The sequence below is a fragment of the Barbus barbus genome, assembly GCF_936440315.1.
Source record: "Barbus barbus genome assembly, chromosome: 19".
In the NCBI taxonomy this organism is placed as follows: Eukaryota; Metazoa; Chordata; class Actinopteri; order Cypriniformes; family Cyprinidae; genus Barbus; species Barbus barbus.
Genome location: NC_136747.1, coordinates 12425365 through 12436032, shown reverse-complemented (window position 1 = coordinate 12436032; position 10668 = coordinate 12425365). Strand labels below are relative to the sequence as shown.

The following is a 10668-nucleotide window of genomic DNA, read 5'->3' as shown; positions in this document are numbered from 1 at the left end:
GTCATTTGTAACATCCCCCACTATCATTGTATTATACCTCTACAGAAAAAAAACAAGTTGTTTACATTATATACATTAGAAGTGGTTGTTCATTCTCCTGGGGTGATGACAAGGCCTTGCTATTGTTTGTTACATGATGCAAAGACCAGTTCACACCAGAATACGCATACGGAGTCCAGTCCAACAATTTTCCCGAATCTTGTAGACTGATTTCCTGAATCTCTTTGCACAAATGAGTGTTTTCTTGCTTTAGAAGAACACAACATTTAGATAATTTTCAGTTTTGTAGTTAACATCACAGATTTAAATGTCCAACAAATCGGCTCTTGACATCATTTCCAAGGTTATTGCCAAGACGGTCCTGAACAACCAGATGTGCATTCCACAGACCATGATACATTTTCAAAAGCGACGTGTTAGCGGGTTAACCTTGTGTTTCGCTTCATTCACAAACACATGCACACACAGTGATTTGAATCCACAGTATAGAACATGTCCAAATAGAAATCATATAAAGTACTACCTTGGTCTTTATTCAGTTTTTGTGTTTTTCTAGTGATTTCCTTAAAATGAGACTACGCAACTTCACAAATTCACTTTTCCCATAACGGTAATGACATGAATACATACTGTAGACGGACCAGAGTTTACCTTTCCATTTTTAAAAGAACAGTTTGTGGTGCATGGTACACTCTGAATGTCTTCATGTTTGTTTTTAGTACACGTCAAAGTGTAAGACAGTAGTACCGAGAAGCATGATCCCCATGACTGATGAATTCCTGTGCAATGTCAACATTAGTGTCATAACTATACACCAAAAGTACAGGTAGTGTAAAACATATTTAAGATATGATTCCTCCTTCCAGCTTAATGCACCATCAAGAACATACTGTAAATATACTTATCTATACAGTTTGATTATTGCCACTTTTATCATGTTGTGCATTTGTCAGAAATGATTGAGTAAAACTATTTGCAAAATTAAATCTATAGTGTATGCATAGGATGCCATGCATGAAAGATTAAAAAATAAATTATTTTTTAATAAATCTCATACATTATGTATACATACTTTACCGTATGATTACTCTGAATAAAATTTTTATAATCTCTTGATAATCTCTTGTTAATAATTACATTTCATCAGGCTTCTGTAGCCTGGACTAATTAATATTACGGTCATCATTATGATTTAAAAGTAATGAATCATGCCCTCTCCTTGAGCAGATAACTTGTAAACATCCCATTCACTCCAACTCAGTCTAAACGACATTTATTTAAAATAGATATTTGAGTTGCTCCTTTTGGATGATTTATTATTTTTTCATTTGAATTCCAAAGTTCCTATTTATGCCTGGAAGTTTAAAACTTCAGTAACCAGCAGCCCGAAGATAAAATAGGACCAGTGGATTTCAGTAACTGCCTATTTCATGACATTAAGTTGTATGAAATTATGCTTTTATTTAATGAATTTTAAAAGGTCGTATTGAGAGTATACTGTAACTATATGCCATATACTGTATGTAAGGTTTTTAAATGAAATACAATATGTAAATGTGAGCTAGCCCTTTTACTTCTACTGATTCTCTGAGCTGAATTGTTAACACTTAATTTTCATTGTTGCTTATTACCCTCTATCTCTCCATAAAAATATACATTTTAATATATATTTTTAGAAGTTACAATCTTTTAAGAACATTATAAGACGTAACAGATCATCAGTACATATACACTTCTTTTTCAATTAATCTGTTAATGAATTATTAATGAACATTATTGTAGGTTATTACCGTAACACATTTTAAAAGGAGGTTAAGGGGCAATGAGAAATAATGAACAAATAAAGTCAGAATGCAAATAAATTCGATATCTTGATTTGTAATGTCCAATGTACATCATTTTCTGCTGTTTTTTCTCTAATATTGGAAATTAGATGTTAGTGTTCACATGTGCCAAAGATGTTTCATATTGTGGGATACTGACTGCTGAATGTGCCAAACAACATATCATAAAGACATTGAAGAATAAACAACGTTGAAATGAACTTGGAAATAAGAGCTGATTATAGTCAGAATGAAAACTCAGTCATAGTCATAAGCTGCAAAAGTCAAGTCAAACTGTAGACAATCGCCTCCGTGTACTGAAAAACTCATCGTGCATTAGAAACGTTAGTCTAGGTCGTGGCCGTCATACTAAGACAAGCTCCCGTGGCGTTGTGGGATTTTTGCGTATCTGTTTGTGGTGTTGTATTTAAAGGTCTTTGTCATCGTGACTCATTAGTGAGCGTGTGGTACTATGACAACTGCTGTTAGCAAACGCACCTCTGTTGTGTTTCAATCTCCTTCTGCTTTCCCAAATAGTTGAGACAATAAATACCCATGAATGTCACGTTATCACTAGATAACAGCCATACAGAAGGAAGTCACAAGTTAAAGAAATTCTCAATGCATTGGCTTCATATGGATCATATGTGCTGTCACTGTTTTTGTCACCCGCTTGACACAATACGGTCCATCAGGCTCCAGTAAGACACGTTACAGTAACAAATCTGACACAAACTCAAACCAAGACACCGACGGTGAGATATCAGCTGAAACGAACTCTTGCCATTGATATGGATGGTACGTAGCTTATTTACGATCATTTATATTTTGAGTACATTTCCAGATTTACAAAAGTAGCATGACACCAGCCCTAGCTGATGCTCACTATCTCTGCAAGACATTGTGCAAAGTTCACTGCACACAGTAACATTTCTATAGCAACTATGAGGTAATTTCACTGTTGCTAAGAGCTAGGTGATGTATTTCACAATGTCACTCTGATACTGAGGTGGACCTTTCAGCCATTTCTCCCCTGGAACGGGCAAACACGCGCACCCTCCACCCGAGCCCTTTTAGCCCAAGTTACAGCCGTAGAGGTTTCACTTGTTGGGTTTTTAATCAACCAAAAAAAAAACAAGAAATAAACAGAGGGCGGGTAAACTGAGAGACTGCACCGGAATGTCAAAACGAGGCTTTGTTCATACATGACTTGCTCTTATTAAGTTAATTACACTTGTGCTAATTTTTCAGTCCCGCTGTTTAATACAATATCGTTCTTCTGTCTTGCTGTGTGGACCGCTTCTTTTGTGTAACCTCGCAGCTTTCTGTGAGGATATTTTGGTTTTGCTCTGCATGGCGTACCACTTCCCTGTTATTATCGCAATTTGTGAGTCTTCTTGTTTCTGTAACAGCCTGTCACGTGACGGCTATCGTACATCTCAAGCATAGGGCTGCATCTGCGCGTTTCAGTCCCGATATGCAGGATCAACTCGCTCGGCTGTAATGGAAGACTGACCCTCTAAAATCGCCGATATTGTCTCTTACTTCCCTCTCGGCTGGACCTGTGGCTCTTTGAGGTTGCACATGCGCAACCTCTAACGTGACATTACCTGCGATAAATCAAAGTAGTACTTTTGATACTCTGATACCAGGATAGGCCTACATGATGCTAGCTGTTTTTGAAGAAAAACAATGTGCGGTACATGTCTATCCAGGTGAGAACAGTTTGCCCGCGTTACCCTGAAACACTCCCTTGTTGTCTTTAGCAAAAAATTGAGATGCTAATAGTCTTATTTACCATTAACCACTTTTTCACACCATTGGGACACTGAAGCAATACAACAAATTCATACTGCGTATGTGTCTCTTCCTGGTTCGTCGGCTGTTTATAAAGTTCTCCGAGCACCAGGCCTCGTCAGAATAATTCATTTCACAGCATATTCAAAGCTCACTTTGATGTTCGAATATGGTATTTACATGGCTGTTGACGTGGTGAATAAAGAGGTGGAGTCCTCGGTCACATACGCTGCCCATTTCCCGCAAGTACCAGCAGAACCGATGTGCACGGATATCGTGGAAAGGCTGCTGGCAGAAGCGTCTCTCTTTTTTTTTTTTTTTTTTTTTTTTTTTTACCAGGTAAGGCTACAGCTCCTGTCCTCCATTGATCTGCACTGCTGTTTAGGGGGGTGGGGGACATTGAGTCCATCGAGTTAGGAACGGGAGGTGACGGGACCGAGAGGATGGAAGTCTGGCTCGGGTTCCCATGTGAGGACCTCCAGTCACCTCCCTCCTAGCCTGAAAGATCAGTTCTGCTCTGATGTGGCCATGGATGGTGGGAGGGGGGTCACGAATGCATGAAGAGTTGGACCCCCCTGGGTTGCTCACACGCTTCCGTTTAACTGCTGATATTGCTCAGTCTGTCTTAAAATAAAAAAGCTGATCGCTTCTTCGGAGTGCAGGGCAGGCGGCGGGCCTCACAGGCCGGACACCATCACCCTGTAGGAGGGAGCCATGTGTCTGTGGCGCGGGCTGGAGGTCGGGCTGCCTGTGGGACTGCTGCAGCTCGCATCCACCCCTCCTATGGAGGGCAGATAGGCGTGATGCAGGATCGGCAGCTGCAGGGACAGTCTGCGCTGTATGCTGCGAACACAAACCACAAATGGTTGTTATACATAAAAGACCCAACAAAATTCCTAATTTTATGTAATACTCTTTAGTGATTGCGTGTTTAACAGTGGGGACACTCTTGCATGCATGTAACAGAAGTTCATTTATAATTATATCACATAGCACATTTAAACCAGCAGTGACTTTGCCACATACTCTCAATTAAGGGTTCAAGGTTTAGCTGGTTAGCGTGACCTCTTTAGTCCCAGCTGGCAGATGCCATAACTACACAATCTGGACCTACACTACTGCTCAAAAGTTTGGGGTTGGTAGGATTTTTGAATGTTTGTCTCCAGTCTTCAGTGCCACATGATCCTTCAGAAATCATTGTAATATGCTGATTTAGTGCTCAAATTATTTAAAAAAAAAATGATCAATGTTAAAAATAGTTGCTAGTGAAGGGTTAGGGACTGTGCTTGTTCTTGTGGTACAGTATGTATCTGACTGTGTGGATCAGCTGAAGTAAAGTCCATTTCATTCCTGTCTTGTGTCAGATTCAAAGTGCACCCCAAGAGGCTGGAGCCCTTTAAATCAATTACAGAAGCCAAATGGCAGTTATATACTGCCATTTGGTATATAACTTCTCTCTCTACACGAATGACTGCACATCAAAGGACCCCTCTGTCAAGCTCCTGAAGTTTGCGGACGACACTACAGTCATAGGCCTCATCAAGGACGGTGACGAGTCTGCTTACAGACAGGAAGTTGAGCAGCTGGCTGTCTGGTGCAGTCTTAACAACCTGGAGCTGAACACGCTCAAAACTGTGGAGATGATAGTGGACTTCAGGAGAAACCCCCCTGCTCTCCCCCCACTCACCATCATGAACAGCACTGTGACTTCAGTAGAGTCATTCAGATTCCTGGGCACCACCATCTCTCAGGACCTGAAGTGGGACAATCACATTGACTCTATTGCGAAAAAGGCCCAGCAGAGGCTGTATTTCCTCCGCCAGCTAAGGAAGTTCAACCTGCCCTCAGGAGCTGCTGAAACAGTTCTACTCTGCAATCATCGAGTCTGTCCTATGTTCTTCTATAACTGTTTGGTTTGGTTCAGCTACCAAAACAGACATCAGAAGACTACAACGGACAGTTAGGACTGCTGAGAGAATTATCGGTGCCCCTCTGCCCAGCCTCCAAGAACTTTACACCTCCAGAGTGAGGAAAAGGGCTAAGAAAGTCACTCTGGACCCCTCACACCCAGCACACTCTCTCTTTGTACTGTTGCCCTCTGGCCGGCGCTACAGATCACTGAGCACCAGAACAGCCAGACACAAGAACAGTTTTTTCCCCCAGGCCGTATCCCACCTGAACAACACATAACACACCCCGGTACTGTACATCTGTAAATAACCCATCAAACCTTCATCTGTACATAGGACACATGCACATTCACAGTTCTGTCTATGGTCATGTCTCTTTTCTGTATATTTTTATTACTATTGTTATCCTTAATTATTGTATATTCTCTTCATTAGTGTTCTTTATCACCTTAATTATATGTTGTCTGCACTATGTTTGTACTTTCTGTACTGGAAGCTCCTAACACCAAGACAAATTCCTTGTGTGTGCAAACACACTTGGCAATAAAGCTCTTTCTGATTCTGATTCTGATTCTGATAAAGTGCACACACCACACCTCTCACAAGCGGTTTTAGTCTCTGAGTTATTACTTTCAATTAAATATTAATTTCAAACATCAATTAAGCAAAATATCTTCTGTGTTTAGAAATGATTAACATCGATTAGTCAGATGTTGCAGGTTCACTTGCAAAAACAAAAAATAAAAATGTGAATATCATTAAATTTATTTGTTTATCCTTTATTGTAGACATAGAGAACAGGCTCAATAACTTACTCATTGCATATCCCCATGGCAGAGATGGTGTTATTTAGCAGGGTCAAGGGACCATCGGCTACTGGGGTAGGTGTGTATATGGATGTGTATTTGTGTGTTTGTGTTTGATGAACAGTGACACTGCAGAATCGCTTCTCTGTACAATCAAACATTCATGTGCTGGGATGGCCTGTAGTCCTCTAATTCTACTCTCCTGTCTATTTTCAGGGTCCACTGCCTTCCGCTCTCACTAGAAATCACATGTTATGTAACCACAGCTCCCCCCATCCCCCTTTCTCTCTCTCTTTTTTTTTTTTTCCTCTGTCCCTGAACCTTCCTTGCTTCCATTAACTTTTTTCTTCCTTATCTTTATTTTACACTGCCCAGTTAATGAGTTTATACAACAGAATGTTGTATCTATAGAGTCACCAAAAACTATTTGGACAATCAAGACCTTTAAAGAGAGAACCATGAAAGAATTTTTTTTTCCTGTGTTAATGCATTGTTTTAAATAGCTCATAGTACATGAGTGGCATTTCAGTGGATGACTTGTGACGTAGGCAAGAAGTGACGAACGCAGAAGTGCAGAGGAGAGAGCAAAACAAATCACAAATTAGCACAAAATGAGGATTTATAAAGAAAAACTGGTTTTCCTTCGCTGTAAACAAAACTTGGTTTTCGCTAGACTAGCATATCCTCACTGGAGTTTATGCTATGCCTACACCCTATGTCATCCTCTGGAATGCCACACTCTTGTGAACGCACGTATGACAGTAAGCTAGAGATTACGGTTTATATAGTTTTAAATATGGATATTTTTCTTACAAAAATTCATCGCCTTGCTTCCGAAGGCGTTTATCCCTTTAAAAAAATAGACCCTAAAATGTAATTTTGATTTCCTTGAATGAATGCATGAATGAATGAATGTTTTATAATGTAAAAACTAGCAAATCTTTTGTCAAACGTTATGTTTGGAAAGTGTGCTTGTGCTTCTTATCTTAATAAATTCCACTTTGCCTGATATTTAAAAATAAAAGAAGCTAATTCATAGACTTTTAGGTGTCCAAACACGTTTTCTGCACACTATACATGCCGGTGTGTAAACTTACTGTTCTGGTGAGTTGATGTCTTCTAGTGGACCTCTGCTTATCCTAGAAGGATCCATGGATCCCCACTGAGCTTGGGGTTTCTGCTCTAAGTGGTTCTTCAGAGATTTCTCTCCATCTGAAAACAAAGGCATGATGTTCAGAAAGCTGCCTTTCCATCAAGAGTGGATTCAGAACTTGCACCTTATATGACACTTCAGCTTGACATGTTTGGGGGTGAATAACGTATAACACTCCAAATAAATTGTTCTTTTTCTCTGGGTGACAATAACAGAGGAAAAGAGTGTCACATACTGAAATGAGTCACAGACTGACAGCTGTGTGTGATCGACAGGTGAGGAACAACAGGTTTGATATCCACTTATCTTACCTTTGCCTTCAGTGAAGTTGCGTATGCTCAGGATATTGTTGACATCTTGGTAGTGGTTTTGTTTAATGTATGGAGTCTTTTCTGGAGTGTCCTGGAGTTGCATTGTAACCTCTTCTAGTTCCTTATCCAGCTGTAATACAAAATCAAACAAATCTTTATTAAATCATTTAATAATTTAATTTCTGGTTCATGAAAAAAATTAAAGGATTTTTTTCGTGATTTTAATACAAAAAATCTAAAACATACAGTAATATGTTTCATTACTCTAAAATACCTTAAGTAGAAAAAAAACATTGATTGATATCACAAATCAAAACAAAAATGCACGCTTTTGCTCCCAAAAAGATTTAATAGTCTTGATATAATAATATATTTGTCTTATAAGACCCCTTTAATCTGCATAGTGGTATATTAGTAATTGTTAGCATCATTTTAGTTAATGTTTAAATTTAGATTGTCATTCTAAGAATTTAACATTTTTTCAATTTATGATTGACTTCAATCACCTCTGTAATTCTCATTCTGAGGCGGTGGTTGTCTGACTGTAATCCATCCAAACGGGAAGTGTTTGCCTGGTTAACACTGGTTACTGAGGTGGACGTCTTGGAATCTTCCTTCTTCTGGTTCTGGGTGAGCTTTAACCTCCGGTTCTGAGTGGCAGCATCCGGGTTTGTTTGCATTGTGATGAACTAACAAAAGAGATAGGACAAAGACATAATGTTGAGATCCTGGCATTGATTCTGTGTAGGATGTATTTGTTTAGAGGGAGAGTGGAATCTTTGCAGTCTTTCAAATTTCAGTGTTTATTTCCAGAGAGCTCCGGGGGATGCAAAGTAAGCACTGTTCTCAATTATATTCAGGTGAACTTACTAGGGATTTGCACAAATCAAATGCCAGAATGTGCCTTTCGCTGACCTCTACAATTCTTTCCCCATAGGGCATTGCATCCCACATTGCAGTACTTACTTTTGGCACAAAAACCAGACAAAGCGTGATGGTGCTGCAGAAGATGATGACCAGTGCCACGATGCAGAACTGCACATTAGGCTGATCCCGGGTCAGGAAGGACACCGCTGCCCCGATGATACACATGATGCCCACATTATACACACTCATGCCGATGTACTTGCTGTCGTTCAGGGCTGGAATGCTCACGTTTCTGGTCTCCCAGGCCAAGAAACATCCAAACAGCTAGACAAAGAGAAAAGTGCAAACAATTACTTATCATTACAGATTTTGCAACTTTTAGGCTGTGCACAGTTCCATGCAAATATATTTTTATACCAGATCTAAAACAGAATAAGATTATTGGTTATATGACTTCGATAGACAACCATTTTCACCCTCAGTTTACAGTGATGAATCATAAAGCCAGTGAAAATGAATGAACTGTGCCTGACTTATTTAGCACCCTAATGCCTCTAAAGGCAGCTAACAACACCTGTCCAACTTTCTCAGGAAGTCAGAGCAGTAATCAAAGCACCTTTGTGTGAGACTAGAGTGAACTCTGAGAAATATGACTCAGCTAACTCAATGACGCACACTCCAAGATTTGATTCTGCACCCACTCACCACAAATCTATTCAATCCTAATCCAATCACAGCCCGTCTCACTCTTTTTCCTCGTTCACCCTCTCATTTTCTCGTTCTTTTCTTGTTCTACTTGAACATGTTGGCTGTAAGTGAAGCCATGCTGATTTAGCAGCAGGTTTTCAAACATGGCAAGAGGAAGTTCTGAAATGTCACATATCTGAGAACGAGACCGTGAGTGCAATGGCATTTTCACTTGTACACTATTACGATATGATGACTACTATTAGCTTCACTTTAACATTGATCACTTCTTCCCCAACACTGCCTCCCACCAAATCTATCACAGATGGGAAGAGAGACGAGGGAGGAAAGAGACAGGAAGTGATAATCCATGGCCCAAAGCTGAACTCTGACACAGATCATCTACAGTAGGGCAGGGGAAAAGCAGAGGTAATGGCCTGCCAGTCAACCGAACCACCTGCCACTATTACAGCAGCAAGAACAAACGGACAAATCATTTCTATAGAGCACAAAGTGAGTTGAAGGGCAGGTTTTTATTGGAGGATTTTGCCACCATTGACTCAGAGATAATAGTCAGTGCTATGGGCAATTAACCGACTGGAGGCATTCTGGTTCCTGGGGCACCTTACCAGTAATCTAAAGTGAGGTTAATTGGAAAGAGCAATCTCGTTCTTCTCCTATGGGTACAATGTGTCAAAATCCAGTCAGTGAGCTTGCTAGATTTGCATTTCAAGTAGGAAATACCAGCTCTTGCAAGGCAGCAAAAGAACAATGTTAAAGTTTACAGCAGTTTTAAAACTTTTTTGACTCCAAGGCCACCCATTTTCACAAACACAATACTTGAAGGCCCAACATTTTACTTCTGGTACTTATGTTGTAATAACAAATCCGCTCATTTTCCAATGTTGTTTACAGAAATTTTGAGTATTCAGTAAAATAATGAAATTTAAAAATTCCAGAAGTTTCTTTAGGATTACACTTTTGTAAATTAATTTGCATGTTTTTTGTAGTAATTTCTAATTAGTTATTATTATTTAAGATTTATTTTAGGCATTTTTGACTTTATTATGATAAGATGATAAGACAGTTTTAGAGCTGACAGGAAGAGAAGTGGGAAAGATTGAGAAGGGTCTTTAAGCCGGGATGCCCAATGCGACCTGATGGTGATGATTATTATTATTGTTGTAATTATTATTATTATCATTATTATAACTATCATTGTTATTATAATTTTATATGTTAATAATACATAACAATATAATAATATATAACAATAACAAATAACAAATTCTACAAAATACAATATTTTAGAGA

General features: G+C 39.2%; 1 protein-coding gene across 1 annotated transcript in view; it reads right to left on the bottom strand.

Moving 5' to 3' along the window:
- Positions 1-3954: 3954 nt before the first annotated feature.
- gabbr2 (gamma-aminobutyric acid (GABA) B receptor, 2) overlaps positions 3955-10668 on the bottom strand; it is a 198027-nt gene continuing 191313 nt past the window's right edge. The window contains exons 15-19 of the mRNA XM_079442503.1: positions 8767-8991; positions 8307-8489; positions 7801-7930; positions 7434-7548; positions 3955-4463 (exon numbers count right to left, since the gene is read on the bottom strand). Of these exons, the coding sequence (XP_079298629.1) occupies positions 4298-4463; positions 7434-7548; positions 7801-7930; positions 8307-8489; positions 8767-8991 (819 nt within the window). The 3' untranslated portion in view covers positions 3955-4297. The remainder of the gene's footprint in view (positions 4464-7433; positions 7549-7800; positions 7931-8306; positions 8490-8766; positions 8992-10668) is intronic.